This window comes from Micrasema longulum, unplaced genomic scaffold, assembly GCF_059751315.1.
Source record: "Micrasema longulum isolate JH-2025_06_02 unplaced genomic scaffold, ASM5975131v1 h1tg000215l, whole genome shotgun sequence".
Taxonomy (NCBI): Eukaryota; Metazoa; Arthropoda; class Insecta; order Trichoptera; family Brachycentridae; genus Micrasema; species Micrasema longulum.
In genome coordinates, this window is record NW_028277420.1 from 490,332 (window position 1) to 516,020 (window position 25,689).

Sequence of the window (25,689 nt, forward strand, 5' to 3'; positions counted from 1 at the left end):
CATAAATAAATTTTAAAAAAATACAACACTTGAGATTAACTTGCCAAAAAGAGTCCGGCTCTTGTGTTTGGCAAGTGTACAAAATAATATATAAAAGAAACAAAATGCATAACATAAAAAAATAAGTAGACAATTAAAAAATTGATACTTAAAAAAAAACTAGTTAATATATATTCACAGGCACATAAATTTGATGGGCGGACTTAAGAGTATAACAGCAAAAGTGCAACTTTTCCGGAGAGCAAAAAAACGTTATTACCCATAAAATTATTATACATATTTAATAACAGGGAATCTGTATGAAATTAATGAATATAAAATGAAAACAGAGTGTTCTCTGTTTATGATAGTCTCCATCTTCAACATCAGCCTGTTGAGATGGAGATTGATGAATTTGATATTATGATTTAATCATTTATTTATTTATTTGACGGACTTATGCTGTCCATTCAAACGATGGTAAATACAATTTCTTATAATCATGTTTAATAAGGCATGTTTCAGGTCGGTACCTACATATCGCGACGGTATAAAGTAAAATTTAAATTTATGTACGAAAATGTGTCTATTTGTATGAAAATTTAAAGTCTATGTACATTCCATTTTTTATACAGAAAACGTAATTTTACTGTGTAGATAAATGTAAAATTCCCATTGCAGTGCGAGCCGTGGTCCAGCTACTGTAGATGTGTAGATATAGTCACTAAATATTGCGAATGCAACAAATCTGTATACACGGTAGGCTATCCGTTTACCTATTCAACAGCGGCTTTCACCGCATCGTATTCTATCCTCTCCCGCCGTATAGCCGTATAGCCGTATAGCCGTATAGCCGTATAGCCGTGTAGTGTCGTGTCTGCAACATTTTTCTATCCGAAACACTAGACCGGTTTAAGGCCAGCTGCAGCTATTCTTCACACACCAAATATTTTGGGGCGAGGCAATTCTCCTATGAATTCTGCACAACAATTTATTTTAGAGCTTCTCCTGTGAATTTTGCTCAACAAGTCGTTTTAGAGGCGCGAGGAATTTTAATAAATTAAAAATAATCAAAATATTAATTACTTCAACGTTTGTCATTTATTATTAATTTAACCAACCTCTCGGAATCCTGATACATTTTGAGTTAATTCTATTGTAAAAATATGGTAAGCATATAAAAAAATAAAATAAACTGTTTGCCATATTTTGTCTTCATCATCATCATTACCTTTCCGCACCTAATGGTGCATAGGGCACTGCATTGCTACTCCAATCGCAGCTTATCTTGATATTTTTTTAGTAACGTGAAGATAATATGATCATTATTACGCTTCAGGTACCAGTCCAGGGACTATGAAATATTCTGGTGTTAAAACACTTGTTTAAATAAATATTTCATAACATCCATGTCGGGAATCGAACCCGAGACTTTTTGCTTGATAGGCAAACGCGCTGACCATTACACCACGAGGCCGACTGATTTTGTCTTACCATTGCCAAATTGAACTGGATAGTTTTTTAACGTTGGTGCATTTGAGGTTTGTCAAAAGATAATGAAGAAGTTTAGCCCTACGGGTAATAGAACATAAAAAATGTATTCTTTTGCGCGGCAAAAAATTGAGCGTTTAATTGTACCACTCGTTTTTTGGTATGTATATTAAAAAATAAATAAAAACGAGATTCTTTGAACGACGTCACTACTTCTTCCGATTAACGTTAACTCAACTGACCAATCAGCGGAACACACCGAGAAGAAGGGAAGAGAACTTGAGACGTCACACGCGGAGTAATTTCAAAATTACAAAACTTTAAAAAATCATAGCGCTGTGATAAAAAATATATCTGGGGATAAAACGATACATATATTTTTTTTAATATGCTTAGTTTAATAGTCTATTCACAAATATATTTTTTAAACCACTGAACTTTCTCATTGGTCTATAATGAGTTAGATATAGCGATGGATAGAGAAACAAAAATACCATTGCCAATGAGGAACTTCAGCCCTACGGGAAATTGGATACAAAAAATGTTTTCTTACGCGGGGTAAAAATTAGAGCATTAAATTGTAAGAAAAGTTTTTTGAAAATGTACAGAAAAAATAATAAAAAATATTTTGATAAAAACGCACTACTTTAAATGACGTCACTGGTTCATGAGAATAAACCTATGATCTGAGAGCTATGGAAGATTTCCGGTCTGCTTGTCGCTTCTGGACCAATGGGAAGAACTGAATGAGAATAAGCGGAAATGAACCTCTGACGTTACACGCGGAGTTATTTCAGAAATACAAAACTTTGAAAAATCGTAGCGCCGATAATACGATATATAAAAATTAAAAAAAAAAAATTTTGACTTAGTTTAACAGTCTTTTAACAAATAAAAAATTCAAAAAAAAACACTGAACTTCCTCATTGCGAAGATTTCGGTGCAAAAGTGGTAGTAACTGATGCATTTTTTATTCAATATTAGTTTTTAGTTAAGCAACAACGTCGGCAGTCTCCTTCATGTTACAGAATAAAAAACGAAAACCAAACCAAAAACGTCAATTTATTTGAAATAAGTCAGTAGTTTACCGATTAATCGCAATAAAATATGCACGGAGAATTACTTCTGTCAACAGTTCTGTGGCTCTGATATGGAAGGACCCATATAAGGGTCGATTGAACTATTTTATACACATACATGTGTTACAATGTATTTTATTAACATTTGGTATCAAAAACGTCAACCACAAAAATAATTTAATTAAATAATTACTTCCCTGTAATATTACGATTTACGACATTGGCTCTTATAGATCCAAGCCGCAGAATTATTTACGAAAATAATGAATTATTCCGGCGGTCTGGGAAAAGTATTAAACAAACACTTGTTGCATATTACTTAAAACGAATAAAAACGGTTGAATTCCGTCTTTGTTTTAACGCGGCTCGTTTATTGAATTTTTCAATCGAATGTCGATTATGCATAATTCGATGCATTTCCGTTTTTGAAATGCGCGATGCTAACCAGAACCAGAAATCGTTGACCACAAAATGTACTTGCAATTTCGAAATTTACTTCTGAGTAAATTTCGCGGTGGCGAAAAATGAATTCCGCAATACGAGTTGTTCTCTGTTCTCTGTGCCCGTGTAACGTCCAACCGCAAGGAGTTCCACGTCTCCAGCCTGCAATGCGGTATAGATGCATCGCGTCCCACCCGGCTTATTCCACTCGGCGAGCATTTCGCTCGTTCGGCAAAGCGATATTCAGGCCGACCGCGACTGTTACTACTCAGACCCGTATAGGTAGGTAGTAGATACTAGAGAAGAGAATCGACTATTGCGGGCCAAGGGCAGACACGACAACACGACAACACTACAACTGCCAGCAGTTCCCGTCAGGCGTGGGACGTAATCGGGAAACACGGAGCCCTCTAATCTCCCTCTCGGCGTTGAACCTGAAGTTTGAACTGGCATTAGGGAAGGGAGCACGTGTACGAGCTGTGAGTGCACTTACGAGTACTACCTTTCCTCCCGTGCGGACACGGTTAGCTATCAAATATTGTGCCATTTAGTCAGCTTGAATACAAACAATATATCGAGAAACGTTACATCGAGATCTAAACCGTTAATGATACGATGTACATAATTGATTTATTTTACACTTTGCAAACAAATGTTTATCGCGAGAGGCTAAACTAGCAGTTCACAGTGGAGTTCTACTGTCAACTCTAATGCATGGGAGCGAAGTATGGAAATGGATGATGAAAGTAGGTAAAATGCTGTCGAAATGCTATCCCTCAGGCAAATGAGGGGGTTCGTCATAGTTCATATCTGAATGCAACCGTGAACAGGGCCCCGATTACAATGGGAAGTTAACATTTATCTTCAATTTTACCTACAAAGTAAAATTAAGTTTTCTGTATGAAAAGCAGAATACGTTTACATTTTTTCTTCTAAACATGTTCAATTTATAGGTTACCGACGAATATACTTTAAATGTTTATGCCAATATACTAATTTTCGTACACAAATATCGGTTTCTTTATATACAGTCGAAGATAACTGTTTACTTCCCATTGTAATCGGGGCCCAGATACTGCGTAAATATCATTATTTATGTATTTATTTCGACAGCTTACGTCTTTGACAAAGAGTAAAATAATATTGAAAAACAATCATACTAAAACAAAACACCTGAACACAGTATAAAAAAATATAGATACATGAAATAAAATCAGCAGAAAATAAGGAAATAATAAAGGAAAATTAAATAAGAAATTATAACATAGGTATGCAGCAAATTAACAATAAATAAAGGGCTTGAATAAAAAAGTATTCAAGTAACAGAGGCGATGTATCATAGCATAAACAGGAAAACAAGTCTAAAACTTAGTACATTTTTATAATTTAGAAAAGAAGTGATTAAAAGGTAATGATTTTAATTGATATAAAGATAAATTAAAAAAGTCTAAGTTTCCATGTTTGTTTGCTAACATTATAACTCTCTTATTGATACCAAATGGTGGCCAGAGCACTTCCCGGCCTTCACAGGTACACCATTTGCGGCATATATTGATAAATTGTTACACAAAGAAACGATTATTAATATCACGCTTCTAATCAACTATTGTCTGTCTAGAAACAATTAAATGTTGCAGTAAAACACGCATTTTATAAGAATGTGTCAACCTTTCGGGAATCGTACTCGGGACCCTGATGCGTGGCAACAAATGTGCTAACCACAACACTACGAAGCGAACACGACATCAATTACGTGTTCGATAACATCTTATCTACTATTATCATTTTCCTTTGGCAAATTCGAATTAGGTAAATCTATAAATATGTCGATATCCATTCACCACACGCCGCAGATATTAAATAAAGAACACGCATCGTTACGAGGGGATGAATTAGTCATCCCCTCTCGATAAACACCGTCGCGTGCTTTCAAAATTACTAGAAATTTTATCAATGAATGTTTTAATTCATAAATTATAACCCCCTCTTCGTTTTATTGAATAACTACCCTCCTTTCAAGGTAGCGCGTACTTATTTTTTTCTCGTACAAAAAAAAACTGAATAGAAATTCTTCGGAATTTCAGCTTTTTCTTTTATATGTTTTTTTCTAATATCGACTATGGAATTATCTACATATACCATTTTTTATTAAAGACGCTCGTTTCACAGCCTATTTTGGTAAATATTTTAATGCATTTGTATATAATTTCTATACGTTTGCATTAGAAACTATAATCTTGACCCTTATTTTTTTCCATTTTCTTTTGGTCGGTTGGAAGATATGCAAATACAAAGAGTCGGTTTTTTTTTTTTACAATAAATAGGTATTTTTATTCAAGAAACGTTATTTGTATTTATCATAAATAAGTCATTCTAAAATAATAAATGAATAATATTATTGAGGACATTATGCAAAATGTTATTCAAAAATCTATTATTTTACACTCCCTGTAATCTTCTTTATTTATACAAGTTTATTGTATTTTTGAAAACTTTGGTTTTAATGATCCCGTCGTTCTTGTAAACATTTAAAACCAGAAAAAGAAATATAGATTAGATTTAAAAAATAATATTTATACTAAAAAAAACTTATGCACTTAAATGCAATACACCATAAATTCACAATAATGTAATTAATTATACATAAAATATTATGTGTCATCATCATTCCATTTCCGCACTCCAATGGTGCATAGGGCACTGCATTGGTATACAAATCGCAGCGTATCTTGATCATTTTTGTTACATGAAGGTAAGTTGATCTAGTGTAAAAACACTTTTTTTTTTAAGAAATAAATATTAGCTTATAATTTACCCAAATATTTAAATTTTTGTGGGCATTTTTAAATAACTTTTAACTAACTTTTTAACAACTAGTTGTAAATAGCTCACTATTAGAAAATGATATAGAGTGGGGTTCAAACCTCGGACCTCTGGCCTGTGAGCCCGCAACACTAGCCACGGGACCACAACCCGATTCGCATCAACCATGGCGGGAATAGAACCCGAGACCTCTTGCATTGTAGGCAAATGCGCTGACCTCTACACCATGAGGCCGACAATGATATTATGAATAATGCTGTAATAATGATTTAAAAAATCATTGCTTAAATTACAACATTGCGTATTTAATCTAACAAGTGTTCAGGCGAAACAATATACTTTTTTGAATCAGTGATGTAATCTTGAGAATTTAATATTTTCATCCGAATATCGTGTTGTTTTAACGGATATTATAAAAATAATCTGTATTTTTTTAGATAGGTATGATGCGGCTTTATTTTGTAAACGATAATATTATTTTAAAAAAACCTACATCATAAGTTCTGTTGAATTGCAAGAATGCAGATGGGATATCCCGGTATTTTATTTAAGAAGGTTAACATGAACAGAAAATATAAAAGGAAAAATAATGAAACCCACTAAACCGCGAAACCGGCTTGTCTGGTGAAAATTACACCTATAATTTCCATATATTTTTATTTATTTATTTAATACACAAAATATAAAAAGGCAACGGCTGACAATAAAGATAGACTCTCTGGATTCCAAACGCTTTCAAACGATTGGAAGTATTCCAAACGCTTTCACGGCCGTATTATCTCGCGTATTTACATACAAAACACACGAGAAAAACTGTTTTTTCGTGCCGCGAGAACGGTTAAGAATAGCACCCCTGGATGAACAGAGACAAAGGATTCGAAGTCTATCCCTTTAAGTGGGACAAGAGAAAGTGTCGTCTCTATAAACAGTTAGGTCTATGCGTCTCGCCGAAAATAATTCGATATTAAATAAGACTATAACGTTGGTCGCGTTTCTCGGGAGCTGACGATACGCTATTTGAGCCCTTATTCTGTAACTATAGTCCTTTAAATATTGCTTGATTAGAATGACAGCTGTCAAACTAATTTCATTAGTGATGGGAAATTATTAATCAGTGATCAAATCGATTTTATCAGTTATTTTATGCAATCATGAAACTCTGTTTCCTAAAATTGAAATATAAAACGCAAAAACAAGCTTATTATAGTGTGTTTAACAAAATTATTCACCAAAAAATGAGACATTTATACTTTCTTCATAAACAACATTAAGTGAACAATTTACATTGATCGATTTTGTCCATCTCTAACGTTTTTGCAAAATGATGTAACCTTGTAAGAACGTCGTTAATAATTAGGTTTATTTTAGTTTTCTTCTAGTTTTAAAGCTTATTTTATATATTAATGTTGATTTATGTTTCAAGCATTGTATTAAAAAAATAAATTAACACGCCAGATACAAATGATTTTTCGTGGGTCAATATAAATAACTCCTTTGACGTTACTACAAAGTTATGATGTCACTTTTCTGACGACTGTCATTCTTATCATGTTACATTTTAAGGACTATAGTTCGTTTCTTAAATTCATCCGTATCGTATGATCGGGAGCGAGAGCAAAATACGATTTTGATTGCGTTAGAGTGAGATTTATGTATGTGAAACGAACGAACTTACAATACGAAATTGTGACAGAATAAGGGTTCTGTACCCTGTTAAGGCTGCAGACTGCGGACGCTAGTTCCTATAGTTCCTTGTAGTTCCTAGGCAGTCAAGTAGCCGCGCCGCCCGTCGACCTTCCGCGCCCCTCGCCGCCAGCCCCCCGCGCCCGCGGCGTGCGCTCGGGAGATAGCGCCCGGGAGCACTTTACGGCTCCAGCTCAACGCCTGCTATCTCCCATCTGCATGCCGAGCACCAGCCACCGTCCCCGAGTCCTGCATAATGAAGGATGCCTCCTTCCAGTTACGATGTTAGACAAATAGCCGCCATAAAGCCGGGCTTACACGGGGACAGTACAATATTGTCCTGTCCCGGCCCCGTGAACAGCCTCGACTGCGCAGGATACGACAATTCGACCGCAGTTCGAATGCTGCGAAAATGAATAAACGACGACGCGCGTTACGAGCGAGTTCGCGAGAAATATTTTTTATTTTATGCAAAGATGTTGGAATTATTACTGGAGGACCAATCAAAAAATAAAAACGCATTTTTTCTGCCGACGTTTTCGGAATAGAAAATGCGCGAAGGCGACACATACTGTCCTACTGTCTTGTCCGTGCGCTGCCTCACGAGGACAGTGCGACTGCACGCGGCCGTGGGGGTAATTTATCATCCTGCGGAGACAGCCTGATAAATTTCTCGGTTCAATGTCTTTTACTTCAAATTTGTGTTCACACGAGGACAATAGGTCCGATGCTGGAACAGGTCAATATTGTCCCGTTTTTGTGTGAACCCTACTTAACGGGTATTCCTTGCTCCTTGAGCTCCTTCACTTACGCCCGCTCATTAAGTGCCGGCATTCAACTTAATGGGTAAGCCGTCCGTTAAATTAACGTTTGATGAAAGGATTGACGTCGCATAGACTTTAATTGAATACAGCAATAATAATTGTTTTTTTTTTCGTATTTTCTTATGTAAAGTAAGGATAGGTTGGGTTAAGATTAATAATAAAAAATCGTTTCTTGACTTAATCCTTTATTTATTTTATTAATCAATCCTCAACTTAGTAAGTAATTAAATACATTTTTTATTACTATTAAACTTAAGCCAATATATCCTAACCTAATCCGGTGGGTTTTGGTTCGGCCGTTTCCAAAGGACCAGCTTTCAACCAGCTTACACATGAACGATGAGTTATCTTAATTCATTCACAAACGGCCTAGCCATTCAATTAATTGCCGGCAAATGAGTGGCTGATTTATCTTTTTTGCGGCTACATATGACGGCAACGTTGGACGAGGACGACCAAGGAAGACGTGGCATGATCAGATAAACCAAAATCTTAAGTCTGGTCATGTCAAAAGCAGACAGAACCGAAGGGCATGTATGACAAGATGTATGAATGTGGAAGAGGCTAGGATTGTATGCCAGGATAGACGTGTGTGTGTGTGTGGCGGTCCATTCTCTCTGCCTACCCCTACGGGTAAATGGCGTAATGGTAGTAGTAGTAGTAGTAGTATTTATTTATACTTTTAAAAATTTTGTATTCTTTTTTCATACAGAATAATGTTCCGTCACTGGGGTGGGGTGTCCCGTGCCGAGGGAAACATTTTACAAAAAGTGAAACATGCCTTAAATTAGTTATTTAACAAAGTTTACAAAATAATAATTTTAAAAAAACCTAGTTCATTTAATTAACACAATAATCATTAACATAATAAGCAATATAAACTAAAATAATCATAAAAAAGATAACCAATTTATACAGATCTTTAGACCAAATTTCACAAACAGTACACACATTTTACCTATTTGCCTTGATCCACTCATCGATCCGTGTGCAACCCACCTCCACTATCAATTTCTTAATATAAATTTTATACTGTGAGTACTTACTAATTGTCCTTATGAATAATGGAAGTAGATTGTACACTTTAACCGAGTAGTAGGCCAATCCTCTTTGACCGAAGGTTGTATTATTTTTGTTTTTTTGCAGCATCAGGGTGGAGTATCTAGTAATTCTTTTTTTCGTGAAAGAAGTTATGGAAGGTAGAGAATAATGTTTGTGTGCGTATAGTAAGTAACAGAGGTTTTACATAAAGTTGTTTTATATATTTTACATTAAGATTTACTAATATACCGTGGGAACTAGTTCTGATGGGACTCTTAAGATAATTTTAATTAAAGCTTTTTGTGCAATTATTATTTGTTTGATCAGTGTGTCATTTGCACATCTCCATCCAATTATTCCATATTCCAAAACTGATTGACTTATTGCGTAATATATTTTTACAAATTCTTTTAGGCTTATTATATTTCTTATAGTTTTAAAAAAGTAAATTTGTTTTTTCAATTTATTTTAAATATGTTCGATTTGATTAGTCCATCTTAAATTCCAATCTATATGAATGCCTAAATATTTTATTGAATCTACTCTGTCCAACGATTTCAAATACATTTAATAATTAAACTTTGGTTATTGTAATTACAGCTGTGAATAGTTAAAGAAAGATTAGCATTAAATATAGTTTTATTATTAATTTAAAATGTTATGTGTTTTGTTTTCGAGTGATATAGTGTTAGATAATTTGAGTCTAACCATATATACCGACAATATTGTCAAAACGTAAAAACTAATATTTATTTTATTTTTAATAATAAAATAGTTCACACATAAATAAACTCCTAATAACGTGCGCTCTAATAATAATATTGTATATATATTTCATTTATGAATTATGTCTTTACATGGTTATTTATTTATTTATTTAGAATCTTGAAATAGGGTACACATAAACATATTCTTATGTGTGCTCTTATAATATCAAAGTACTCGTACATAATATCGCGGCTATACTGACAGCATGCATTAAGTCAGCAGTCTTTATATATATGTTAAATATGGGTGTAAGATGTTCATTTGAAATTTTATGCTATGCCTAGAATAAAGATTACTCTTTCAAAGCTTTAAAAACATTAAAATTATAGAAAATTGTTGGAGAAATAATGCGTTGAAAGAATAAAAAACCTTTTTATGCGACTATCTCGCAACCTTGTCATGTTATAATTTACCCAAATATTTAATTTTGAGGGCCATTTTCTACGAGTTGTAAATAACTCACTATTAGAAAATGGGAATCAAGTTGGGGTAGAGAGGACTTGTTTTAGTGACTGAATGCATTCTGTCAGTATAGCCTCGATGTTATGTTATATTAAGTTATTTCTTAACCTTCTGTTAGAATTTTGTTTTTTTCCATGTCCTTTAACAAAAAAATAATGAATGGATAATCTTCATGACTCCGCGTATTGCACAGGTAGGCAAACCGTAGTAGTAAAATGCATAAAGCAGGAAATCGGGAAGATAGAGCATGAGCGTAGCTTTGTGATCTTACCGTAAACAATATAATTGGACGCGATTTCCTTCTCTGTGTACAGAGTACGTGCGCTGTGTACGGTGTACACAGGCAGAGCCGGCGCGGGCGCGGGATCGATGCTCTCACCCGGCCCCCTATACCCGTCCCTCTCGGCCCTTGCGCCTCCGCGCCTCGCGTCCCTCTCGCACCCTCGCACTGTCGCCCTCGCCTCCATCGCCGAGCGAACTCTTCCCCTCGAAGCTCGGATTTCCCGCGCAGAGAACCGCCCGACTGCCTTCTCCGGTACGCGGGGATATGATTTTTTAACGACTGTAATTGTCTTGATTAGAGAAAAATGTCCACTGCACAAAATGTACGTAGTAACTTCTGAAGCCTGTCGCAAGCGCTCGAGCAAAAATATAAAAATATAAGTCCTCGCATACACGCACCTACGCTCGATATCCATGATTCATCTTGATATCATCATCATTCCCCTCGCCACACCGAGTGATGCATACGGCACTCTATTAGTAAATCAAATGTAGCGCACTTCGATCATCTGTTAAATGTCGGTAAGGTAAACAGTCTTACGCCTCAGGTGCCAGTCCAGGAACAATGTAATATTGCGGTTTAGACAGTCTTTAAGATCGATATTTCTCGTACAACCTGCCAGTTCAAATCGAACCCGGGACCTCAAATAGTAGGCAAATGCGCCGACTACTTCTCAACTAAGCGGACTTCTCAACTCGCCTTGTTCAGGATTTTTACCCGAGAGCAGCCATCGAGCCAAAAACATTCATCTAGGGTTGTGATCTATTTCAGAACAGAACAGACTTTATTCTTCATCTGTCTGGACCCAGGGCAGTTACAAGTTAATATACAATACAAAATATATTTTTATATAATAAAAGTGCATCATTATTTGACAAATTATGCGAAATGTGTAATGTATAAATCTGAAAGGTTTCAACATTTTCATAACGGGTTTCATACTATGTATATTGTTAAATATGTAAATGTACTTACGTTTGACTTTTACAATGTCAAAAAATCATATGTTTTTAGAATAAAATATTAAGATAATTTTTAAGAGAAAATGTAAAAGAGAAATTAAAAAAATATTATTCGGGCTCATTTTTTTCACGGCGATTTTTTTTTCTGGCAGCGGATTCCCAAAAATAATAAAGAACCTTCCCGTGACATCACCTGGATGAAGGCGAATGATTTATACGTTTTCCGATTATCATGTTGATCTGTCTTTATCTGCAAGTATAATCGGATCACCTCCCCCCGGCTCCTAGCCCCGGCACGCGGCAGTATGGCGAAGGGCGGCCGAAGCAGGGCGGAGGCGGAGGGCTGCCTCCCCCTTAGCTCCGACTGAATAACACTAGATATCACCGCGAATTTTAATTTAATAAACTCGCGGCATCACAGTCTCCCCGACTTTATACAAATTGATATAAATTATGCACTTTGCCGGAGAAAACGTTTGTTCCGTTCGCTTTGAAGAGTTTGTCTTCAAATATGTTTGGAAAATATTTTGTCAGTTGTGTTTGTTGTCACAAAGTTATTGCTTTTGTGACTTTGTAATGATAAGCTGAATCGTCCGATGGATTAATTCACTATAGAAGTTTAAAGACCGATGGCAGTATCACATACTGACCAGGGCCCCGATTACAATGGGAAGTTAACAGAGTTATTTTCGAATGTCTATAAAAAAAAAACTATATTTGTTTATGAAAATGAGCATATTTGCATGGAAATTTAATGTATTATCGTCGGTAACCTATAATTGAACATGTTAGAAGAAAAAAATGCATGCGTATTCTGCTTTTCATACAGAAAACTTAATTTTACTAGGTAGATAAAATTTAAGATAAATGTTGACTTCCCATTGTAATAGAGGCCCAGCTTTGTTGCAATAAGTAAAATGTCGTTTACACGTGGACAATACGTCCCAGGACTCGACCACTGTCCACGTTTGTTTTTTGTCGAAACAATTTTTTGTCATACAAATTGTTCCGAGACATCGCAACCGAGATAGACGGGCAGGCTATCTCCGCGGAACAATTATTACCCCCACCACCGCGCGCGGCTGCATTGTCCTCGTGTAAACGCTCACGGACAGAACCTTGTGACAAGATCGATTCGTTCGACGTGAACGTGTCGCTCCCGCACATTTTTTCTACCAAAAATGAAGGCATTTATTATTATATTTTATTTTATTTATTTATACATTTTTTTTTATTTACATTTTTTATTTTAACTTTATTTAGTTCGTTAATTAACAATTCCAGTACATCTTGGTATAGATCGTGAACTCGCTCGTAATAAACACTGTCTTGTATAAATTTTCGCAGCGGTCACGTATAAACTGCGGCGGATTTTTCGCATTATCTTCCAGCGTTCCGTCCCGCGCTGTCGAGGCTGTTTACGGATCTAGGACCAGACAATATTGTCACATTATTGTATTGTCAACGGACCTTTATGATAAACCTAAGACATGTTACACAACAAACTAAACACAGTGCCCCATCAGACGAATAATTGGTTGTTTTTAAATTAGCTTTCTCTATCTTTAAGCCTATTTTTTTTTAATTTTCTGATTTCAATTTTTCAATGCACTATTTATCCATATGACACCTAGTGAGCATTTGAAGGACAATTTACATAAAACAAATGGTAGAAATTTAAAAAAATGACAAATATATTTGGTAAAAGTACAAGATTAAAAAAAATATATTTTCTCTTATAATTTCATATGTGTACAGTACATGTAAATAATAATAAAAATAAATGACAGGAAGAAAAAACCCATAGTGGGTATGCTGGTTTAATCAGTTTAACGTGAAAGCACGAATTTACGAACTAAAGTACACATATATACATGCACACACATATTCATACACAACATACATCTGTATATACACAAATACTTGCGTACACATATTTAAAAAATACACAATAAAAATATTTTAGTAAAAAAAACAATAAGTTACATATTTTGTTAGTAATTTAGCTAAAGAAATCAAGCTATCTCTTTCCATGACCCATTGAGCAGTTTGTTGTTAAAATATATATTTTTTAGAGTTCATTAATTCAGGAGCATCATAGGGTGAATTGAGGATTTTGAATTATATTAAAGTTATGGAACTTTATTCTAGAGGAAAACAATAATTAAAAGTTACACAACGTAGTCCACAAACCAATTCCTTATCTGCATAAACCACATTTTGTGAACACTCCCTTTCCCCTCTATGATTACTGAATGGAGCTTCTCGCTACTATCCGTGGCCCTGTTATAGGTCCTGTCGGATAGATCTAGTGGCTGCCAAAAATAATTTCAAGGCTTTTAAAAAGTTTTGTAATAATTTCGGCGAATTGATCATGTCCAATCAATTTTATCCCAGCCAGTAAAGAATTCACTTCCCTCTTTTCTCAATCCAATGAAGTACATATTATGTACTTCTGGATTACTTTATTTCAGCACACACATGCTAAGGCTACCAGATTTCAGAGAGCTCCTTCGGGCAGCTTTTCTCGTTTGACAACGAGCAAATTTTCCGTGTATGTGGGCACCGCCAATGAGAATTATGTCCTCGGATGCAGTGCGCGGTATGTGGTGGGCAAGCTCTACACAAACTACAGCGTTCTCGCCAATCTTATTTTATTTTTTTGAAAATTTAATTTTAGAATTTTGTTTTTTTGTTGTTAATTATACGAATATTTATATAAAATATAACACTACAATGAGTTCGGTTATACAATAAAAAAACAATATTAAAATATGGAATAATAATATGAGGAATGTCTCGTTAGAAGGATATGTTTCTGCATGCACACGCACACGCATACTTAATTACAGCACACGCATACGCATTATAATATTTGATACGGTCCACAGGTGTACCTTAGCACTGTGTTTTCCTAAGTGCAAGGAACGAGGAGTGAGCCTTGTGCATAACTTGTGCATATTCATTACGCACCCAATGTAGTTGCATTTCTTTTAAAGAAAAAAAGAGAAATACTTGAGTTTTTATTATTTACTCGGATATTTAAATTTTCAGACCATTTCCCAAAAGTCGTAAATAACTTGTGCTGGAAAGTGGAAATCGAGTTGTGGTAGAGTGTGTTTTGAGCCCCGGACCTTTGGTCCGCGAGTCCACAATACTACCACGGTACGACAACCCGGTTCATCATCATAAATATTTTTAGCATCATCATGTATTATTATATTATAGTGTTAATCGGTTGTATTGAAATGCCATTATTAAACAGCTCCTCCGTAGCATCAAGTAATTTATTTATTTATTTTACAGAAACCAACAGTCGACAATGATATAATAACGTAAAAAAGATGTTTAAAGACAGACCAGCGAAGTTTCCAAATAAAAATCATACATATTAAATTGTGGTACAACAAAAGGGTGTGTTTATGTGTATTTGTATGAGAGTAAGTGTAGAGGTGTGTTTGTGTGGGAATAAGTGTTCAGGTGTGTGTAAATCTAAGCATCATTAAATAGCAAGTGGGATCGTATCGCAGCCAGAAAGAAATGCCGGCGATGTGTCAAACAATACTTTAATCACAGTATTAGTCACTCTTTGAATTTATTCCTAAGAAGACACATTTGTAAATACGTAGGAGGTGTGTTCAGAAAATAACGGGAATTTTTTTTAATTCACGGGTTTAAAGAGTCCGACCGTAATTTTATTATTATATTGGTATACATGCCCCTGAAGTATGCTAAAATTTTCAGCTGTATTCATTGTTTACTTAGTCTGTGGCGCCCGCTAAGGTTAGACGTGTTCGGCGCGCTCGGTGATTTTCGTCTTAGCGATCCAGAGTGCCTCCACTGGGACGATTGAACCTTACTTTCGACGTCATATTCGTAAACCCATGTTTCGTCACTTGTTATAACACGTTTCAGTAATTCTGCATCGTCGTTGACTTCATTTAGTGACACCTGAGCAACATCCATTCGCCGCTGTTTTTGTTTGAAATTCAAAAATTTTGGAACAACTTTTCCTGCCACGCGTTCATACTTAAAACATTCGAAATAATTTAATGGCACGAGCCAATAGATATGCCAACATCATCAGCGACTTCTCTGACTGTGATTCGGCGATCGTTCATAACCATTTCATTCACCTTTTCCACGATTTCATCGGTTGTTGATGTGCTGGGGGGTCCGGGCCGTTCGTCTTCTTCATCGTCTTTACGGCCATTTTGGAAATGCGCATACCACTCGTAACCTCTTGTTTTACTCATAGCAGACTCACCATAGGCCTTTGTTAACATTTCACACGCTTTGTTACACTTTATTTTATTTTTTACACAAAATTTGATACAAATTCTTTTATCCATTTTTTTTAACAAACGAAAATCGCCGATCTCATAAAAACACGTCTAACCTTAGCGGCTGCCACAGACAAAGTAAACTATGAATTCAGCTAAAAATTTTAGCATACTCCAGGGGCATGTATATCAACATAAAAAACAAAATTGACAATCGGATTCTCCAAACCTGCGAAATTTAGAAATTCCCGCTATTTTCTGAACACACCTCGTATGTCACAAATGAATTAATATTCAGTTTAACTATCTAATTACCTGTAACAATTTACGATGAAACTATTCTGACTGCATGTATTGTTTCAGCCTTACCCTCCCAGACCAGGACAGCCATCCACCCCGAATGCGCATGACCCAGAATCGGTAAGTTTGCTAATGTTATTTTTTCATTATGGTAGAAATTATTTTCAATACTTATAATGCCCACAGTAATTCTTGTGGCAGTAAATCGAGTTGCGAATCGCAACTTGCGATATATCACCTGTTCGAAGGTAACATGCATACGTTACCTGCATAGCTATCTACGAATATACATTCAACGTGATAAATACAAATACTTATTCGTGTATAGTGCGTATTTGCGTACTAAATACTCGTTTTACCACATAAAAGCGTTTAGAATGGCAGCGTAGTGGTGGTATTCTAAATCTTTTCCACCCCCTTGAGAGTGATAAATTTGAAGATTTTTTTTAATGCGACGATACTTCATAAAATGACCACACTGATTATTATACGTCAAATGATGTATAAAACTGTTTAAAAAACGGAAAAAGCGAATGCGGTTTAGTCAATTCAACTTAATTAATAAGTGTTTTTAGTAATTCTTAAGGTGGCAATAATGTTATTTATGAAAATCATCATGTTTGATAGCACGTGTTCATATGTATTTGACGTTTGATCATCAGTGTGGCCAGATATGAAGCAAAATTTAAATGCACGCAATAAATAAAAATCCATAAATTAATCACTCTCTAGGGGGGGGTAAAGAAGATTCAGAATACCACCCCAGGTGGCACATCTGCCATAAAATCATCGTTAGCGAATTTCTATGGTGGGATGTGAATGATCTAATACATAGCATCCACGCGCGCACTGGCGGCAATATTATCTCCTTATCATACTATTACACCGTTCGTGGATGTTAATAATTTATACCTTCCTCCGATGCAAGCAAATATCACTCACGGGGTTTGTTTTATCAACCATATAAAATTGCAGCAGACTGCTGCGAGACATTGCATAGATTTATATATATATATATATATATATATAACACTATTAAGCGTGTTGTCCAAATATTTATTGAAATATATGTTCATGTAATAAATTTTCTTTTTAGTATTATTTAATATCATGCATGCTTCCATTTTCTATTTTGTTTGTATCCCAACTCAACACAGGGCTCTTGGCTTCCATAGAGTTAGAGATACGTTTTTTTTCATGTGTATCTTTATATTAAATATTTTTTTTTTTAAAAAACAAAAAAATGAAATAAAACAATATAATATGCAATGCATCCTGGCTTTCCTCTAGTCATAAAAAACTAGGAAACCAATATTTTCCGCTTTATTATTTCGTTAAAAAATAATGATTTTCGAACCGTTTCTAGAGGATTTTGCGGTAAATCGACAAAACTGCTTGGTTAGAAAAATTTAACACTCCATGTAAACATTTTTTAAACATCGTCGCTACATTATTTAAAAAATATATAAAAGCACGGTTTCCACTGTTAATGCGGATGCACTGTGGAATGGCGTAAAGGTTAAGTAGTAGGTAAACAAGTCTGCACTATGTCCCCTGTACGTTGTAATTTTGACAGAACAATCAGACCTGGGACTCGAGAACCGTGCGTCTACTAATCACAAGGACTGAAGCGATGGGGGCGTACGGCGTAATAATTAATCGGGTGGGGGAGAGGGCTGCCGGCTGCCGACTGCCGACTGCCAACCCGCTGCCCGGCCCGTGAGAACTGAAATACGAGTGTTCGCTCATCGGAACATTTAGCATTACGAAGGAGGGATAGACCACACGAGTGATTTCAAATCAGAAAATAGAATCATCCGAGCTCGTATCGTAATATCTCACGAGCGGATTAATGATAATTAGTTGTTATCGGCTACCGCCCGGTGACGTGTCCCCGGAGTGCGGAGGGGGAAGACAAGACGCATGCCGGGATTACTACATCTCCTGTAATTATCGCCCTGACACTAATGTTACACGCAAATACACTATCGCCTCTGCCGCTGTCCACGTTTGCATTTAACGTGAGTGACCTGTACTCGGTGTGTGCTGTATCAGTATATTCTGTATACTCGTAACTCGTTCCTACGTCATATTATGCAACTGTCTGTATTGATGTAACGTATCTCTACCTGTACTTTACAAATATTATGTTGTTGGTAGCTTTTACTGTTCGCGGTCAGGCAAACCGTCCTCTCGTTCCCGAGCTGACGAAACAATAAATTAGGAATGATTTAGATAAAATTATCTATAAAACTTCTCGGTTTAGTTACACTTTTATTTAATTTGGCCAATGAGCGTTTTCGCCTAGGAAGGCATCCTTCAGGACTGGTGACCAGTTTTTGGTCTGGTCAGAATTTATAATTTAATCTAAATCATCAACTATGGAGTTTTATCAAGAAATATCTACAAAAAACATCAATTAGGATTACATATTTTTTTAGCACTAACTTTGCGGTTATTCATCGTGATAAAATAAATATAAAATAGCTTTGTTTTTAAAAGCTTATTTTTCATTTTTAAAAATAAAAAAAGCGATTTATGATAAGAAAAAATAATAAATAACTAAATTATTTTTTTAGATAATTCGACAAAGATACATTCTTAAAAAAACATGCAATTTAAACATTATTTGATAAAATTTCACGTGCGTACCTATGTCTTTACTTACATTGCACGGTATAGATATAATTACTTTGGCCGTTTAAGTGGTTTTTTTTTAAAATCAATGTTTGTGTTTTTTGTTTCATTTAATTTTAATTATCTATTGAATAAATGAAACGAAAAAATATCCACAACGTATCCTGTCGTAGAAGACAAGACTCATAACTAAATACCAAGAAGGCAATATGTATGTCACACTTTTATCAACTAATCTCGATGTACGCAACAACGTCTCCTCGCCAGTAGCCAGTAGCCAATGAAGCCAGCACGCGGTATGAAGCGGGGAATCACCCACCGACTGCAGACTGCAGATTACCGACCGCCTATATATTGAGAGACACGGGTCAGCCGGCGACGTGACAAGCACACGCTTACATGACCATTTGTCGTGATGTATTGATTACTGAACTTTCGAAAATGTAACATCATTTTGTAAACCAGAGTCTCGCGCTTTGACCAGAATTTCAATTAGTGAGTACTGACGCTGTTGCACAAATTTTCACCATGATTGGAAATTGGAAATCCACATTGCGGTACCTACTTATCTAAAATATATATCTATAGAACATAGTGGTTCCGTGACTAGGTCTCGACTCACGAATCAGAGGTCCGAAGTTCGAATCCCGATCTACCACAATTTGATTCCTATTTTCTAATTGTGTTATTTATTTACAACTACACCCTAAATGGAAGTGTTTGGGTTAATCGTAAGAACGTAAATATACATTATTTTTAATTTAAAAAAATAAACGTATAAATACAGGTGTTCTTTAAACCCTGTCACATCCGAAACCACGATGATCTGAATGGGCGAGAAGACATATTAGCATATTTCAGGACAGTATTTCATAGACCTCTATTACTTTAAAAATGTAATAAAAAAGTGATATTTCCCTATTGATAAGACGCTGGCCTCACTCCACTCTTAGAGGTTGCGGGTTCAATTCCCGTTGAGATCACAAGAATCAAATGTTATTTTACTCAAACCTGGATATTCTGCGGTTTTAATTACCACTGTAATTAGGTCTTGTAGCCAGTTGTGGTGCCAAAAATACAAATTTTGTTTTTATTTTTTAATTATCCATTTGCCGAGACAATTTTTTCATTATCTAACATTATTATATTAACATATTTATATTAACAAAATTAATATTATTCTGGGTATCGAAGGATGTTACGTATTTCAATCGCAAATATTAATTAATTTGCTGCACTAGACCACAGATTAAACTACCTTATCCCTTGCGACTGTATGATTAGTAACGTACACCTGGCTGGGACAGGTGTTTTCACGTGGACGTTGCGCAGTGGGATGTTACGATTTACTGCCCGATCATTACTTGCAATGTTGTATATCGACATTTCTCCATTTCCGAGGATGCAGGCGGCGGAACACGTTTTTATAGAAAAAAAAAATCATTTCATTTCTTCACTGACGGTAAAAGTAACGAAACATTTCTGTATTTATACATAAGGACTAAATTTATTATAATGCATCCAATAAGTAGGTTAAATTGCTGTCGAAATGCCATCTCTCAGGCGAATTTGTGGTAAAACGATGTATAATAGGTGCAGAGATGTCGAGATCAGTGAACTATGTAAGGCTGAGACAAGCACTATCGACAGAATCGAGAAAGAGGTGCTGCGTTGGTTCGGACGTGTAGAGTGAATGGATAATGAAAGAACGGCTAAAAAGATCTACGATGCGAATGTTGATGGATGCAGAAAACGTGGAAGACATGGCACGATCGAGTCCATCAGATACTCGAGGATGGACATGTCAAGAGTAGGAATAGTCCCCGTGCGTCCACGAAAAGATTTTCGAATGTAAACGAAGCTAGGTTTGTATGCAAATACAGAGTGATGATTATGTTATTTTTAATAAATAAACAAGCATGATCTGTTAGCCCCCCCTTATGGTGACGTAGCATCGTTATTCTGTTCACATATTCAAAATCCTATAGCAAAACCGAAACGAAAAGCAAACTAAGCATAAATAAAGCAAGTCAACAATAGAAATTTCAAGAATTAATTTCAAATTATTTTTTTTGACAGCCGACCTCACCGCCTACTCATTTTCAAATAATGATGCTCATTTTATATACATTTTATATTTATTTAATTCGGGATGAAAATTAAATATCCCATTTTACTTTTTACCTCTCCGGCTATCCCCATGCGGAAAATTATGTCAATCCGTCGCTCCGTTAAGACGTGAAGGAAACACAAACAAGCAAGCACACTTCCGCATTTATAATATTTGTATGGATATTACGTTACTATGAGGATAAAAATATTAATTGTTAAAAGTTAGTAAAGTAAGGTATATTTTCTTTTCTGTTCTCCTGCTACCAACTTTTTTTATATAATATGTGTCTTTTTCAAAATACTGTATAGTTTTTCTGCTCTAAAACAAAAGAAAAACTAATAATTACGATTGCTATTATAATATCAGAGTTGGAATCTGTTTGTAAGCCGGAGGACGTGACTGTAGTGGGTTCGTCATAGTTCATACCTGAATGCAACTGAGACCAGGGCCCCTATTACAATGGGAAGTTAACATTTATCTTCAATTTTATCTTCAAATTACATACTTTTTTTTCTTTTAAACATGTTCAATTATATGTTACCGATGAAGATACTTTAAATGTGCATGCAAATTATATTTATTTATTCATGCATTTCATAATATATACAGTTTTTTGTTCACTTTGCCCAGCGGTATGAAACAGTACTTATGATTTTCTTGTTGTATTACTGTAGAATGTTTTATTATTTAAACTTTCTATTTAATATGCTGTATAATTTTAAAGTTATTTTTGAAAATATAAATCTTGTGTAATTTTTAGGTTTTTTTTTTTTTATAAATCTTAATAAAATAAAATAAAATTTAAAAAAAAAGAGTATAAGGAAATTTGTTTTAAAAAAAAATGAATCCAAATATGTTAGTATTATAAATGTTTGTAAAAGGCAGATTTGCCGTTTATGTTCATAAAATAAATAAATATACTCATTTTCGTACACAAATATCGATTTTTCTTTATAGACAGTCGAAGATAACTCTGTTAACTTCCCATTGTAATCGGGGCCCAGGGTCCGTATTCTAATGGGAAGGTAAAAATTATCTTCAATCTTATCTATAGATTAAAATTAAGTTTTCGGTAGGAAAATTTGAATATGTTTACATTTTTTTTCTGAATATGTTCAGTTACAGGTTACCTAGGAAGGTATTTTGAATTTTCGTACAAATATACACATAAATATCGATGTTTGTTTATACCGTCTCGATACGTACTGATGAAGATAGCGTTTGTGATCGCGGCCCAGAGCTTAACTACCCGACCACTTCGTGTTACTAGGGACTGGAGATTATAATACTCCCCTCGCTCTCGCTAACTATTGTCGAGAGGGCATTCAATGTACCGCTTGTATTACATCACATTACAAAAATAAAAAAACTTTTAATTAGTCATGCAAACGAGTGCTCTAAAGAACATCTATTCGTGTTACGCAATCTACATTTCTATGATTTAACTGTACATTGCCCTCCGGCTCTTCCGCTTCAAACACCCCTTCAGAAAGCAGCCTAATAGCTAACCTTTTACGATTTTATTCTACAAATAAACTTCATTATATTACACATAATATGTCAAATATGTTTATATATTCATTTGTCGCTTTGAAAACATCAATATACATATCTGCCTTTGTTCCGAAATATTATACAAATCGTGGAAAAATAGACGAAAGTGTATTTCTCCTTTAAAAATAATGTATGGTGGAATTCAGCTTTACCTACTTCTATTGTTTATTTTTATTTATTTATTTGGGGAAAAAACAACAGTTTTTTACATATATTGCATACAGAAAATAAGAATATATAGAAACAAAAACTGTGAAAACAGTCCGTATAAATTTTTCACTGTGATGTAAGCTATTGGTTAAGTATATTATAGGTATCAAAATTAAAGTAATTTAAAAATTGAGAAATGTTGGGCACTTAGAAATTGACATTTACATATTTAATAATGAAATTTATATATTTCATTTTTTTCAAGATATTATAGGCCCCGAAAAACCATTTGACACAAGTGGTTTTTCGCGATTTAATTAAATAAAGGGTAAATTATATTAATTTTTATTATAATTGTATAAAATGTGTTTAACATCATGTTTTTTGCGGGGGATTGCTCCTGATATTTCGTGTATTTCTAGCACAATGTACACCTCAAAATGTATGTGGTTCGCTTGAAAGTTTATAGTGAATACATTAGAAATTTACTAGTGTTAGTTTCGCCACCTGTCGAATGCACACTTGTAAAGTTAGAGAATATAACTTCACATGTTTACAAATGTGCTCACTCGTGCAGTGAGCGTTGAGCGTATCTAGTAATGGCACAGTTAACATTAGACTCATGAATTCGTATTGAATACACAACACCGAAATGTTACTTTTAATTAACTTTTTGTCGGGCAACTGGTCCTTTGAAAATGTGTAGTCGGCGTACAGACCCCTTATTATGTCACTCCTTCGATCGTAAGTTCGTTCGTATCCATCTCACTCTAACGCAGTCTTTCTCAAAGTGGGCGCTGAAGGCCTCCAGGGAGGCGGTAGAATGAAGAAGTTGCAATGTCTTGATTTTAAATGCCCTAGGTATAATACAAACTCTCTGCTAAGAGCTCAGGGGTTCATAACATTTTTTAGAAAAATTAAATAATAAACCTGCTTAAAATATTTTTAAAAATAAGTTACGAAAATCTAGTTATACATAAATATATATGTTTAACATGTATTTATTTATGCATTTATTTTTATCTTTCTCCAAATTATTTAAATTTGCGGCCTCCGTGGTGTAGTGGTTAAGACGCTTGGCTCACGCACGGAAGGTTCCGGGTTCGATTCCCGGTGAGAACACAAACATTGAATGTGCTTTTTCTTAAGCCTAAGGTGTTCTGTGCTTTAATTCACCACTGCAATTGGGCCTCCTGGCCTACTGTGGTGCAAAAAAAACAAATATTTCAACAGAAGTTAGATTCCTAAACTATTACTTTAATAGCGAGTTTAAACTGATTTTGCTAGTGTGAAAAATGTCAATAAAACTGATCTGGTTCCAGATTATGCAATCTTGTAATATGTTAATTAATAGCATAATTTATTGCAGCAATTTCTAAATGAAATGGCACATTATGTCTAGTAGTCCTAACATGTATTCAAAATTAACGATATGACATTTTCTATCGACTTCTCGTCCACCCCCCTCACCACCCCGACAGCGGCAAATGCTTTGCATACGGGGCACTAGAAAGCTTTTCATTCTCAAACTGGGCGATGCGCGAAATAAGTTTTAGAACCTATGTTCCAACCCAATCATAATCAATTTCGCCTTCGTTCCCGCTGCATACGATACGAACAGACTTACGAAGCGAAGGCATGACATAATAAGGGCTCTCTAATATTATTAATATTTCGCTTCTAGGTCTTGTAATATTATTAAATGCCAGCTTTCCGATGCTGACAAGCCTATATAAAAATTGTCGACGGGGTAATGTAATAATATTTAGGTACCCCACAAAAGTTGATGCTCGCAATGTTTCACAATATGCCAACTCGCATCGGTGATTCCGCTGACTTTATTTTTCCGCGGAGTCACCGCCACTCGCTACCCCCACCCGGCCCCCGCGTAGGGTGGGCGCCCCCTTCCGCCGATACAGTTTATATAAGTTATGGCGGGTTTGTTTTAAATTTTATTCATCTCCCCGAGTGTGTGCCCACCTGTTGCTTCTTGTCCGTGTTTGGAAGTAGTTCTCCTTATTCCCCTTCACTTTGATTGAGTAGATACGCACTACCCACCAACTGAACCCCCCCTTTTCTCTAACCCTTTGAGTTCTGTTTTCGTAAACATGCTGTGCAATAATTGCGCTGATTGGGCCATTAAAGATTTTTGTTGAATAACCGAAAGTTCAACTGACGGTCAACAGAAAGGCGTTTTTTTATTGCACTATGGAACTATGTTTTTTATTTTTATGATAAAGAATCGGATTGTGGTCCAATGGCTAGTGTTACGGACTCGCGGATCAGGAGTCCGAGGTTCGAATCTCTCTCTTACCACACTTAATTCCAATTTTCTAATAATGACTACAACTTTACAACTGTTTTGACAAATGTACATTACGTACGTATACAACTTTCGCTAACTCCTCTTGTGTGTGGCGTGGGACTTCAAATCCATATAACTTCTTTACACTATGCAACTCATTGGAAATGGCCGCAAAATGGAAATATTTGGGTAAATCATAGGACGCAAATATTTATTTTTAAAATAAATGTTACTGCACGAGGTACGGGCGTTTCAACATGCATGCGATTACAGCAATTTCAAGATATTGGTTATCATATGCTAATATTTACAGCAATTTCAAGATATTAGTTATCTTATGCTAATATTTACAGCAATTTCAAGATATTAGTTACCAAATGCTAATATTTACAGCAATTTCAAGATATCGGTTCTCAAATGCTAATATTTACAGCAATTTCAAGATATTAGTTATCTTATGCTAATATTTACAGCAATTTCAAGATATTGGTTATCAAATGCTAATATTTAC

General features: G+C 35.1%; 1 protein-coding gene across 1 annotated transcript in view; it reads left to right on the plus strand.

The window, feature by feature from the left end:
- Window positions 1–25,689, plus strand: part of osa (trithorax group protein osa) — a 185,793-nt gene that overhangs the window by 71,016 nt on the left and 89,088 nt on the right. The window contains 1 exon segment of the mRNA XM_088243567.1: window positions 16,483–16,539. Coding sequence (XP_088099693.1) covers window positions 16,483–16,539 — 57 coding nt within the window.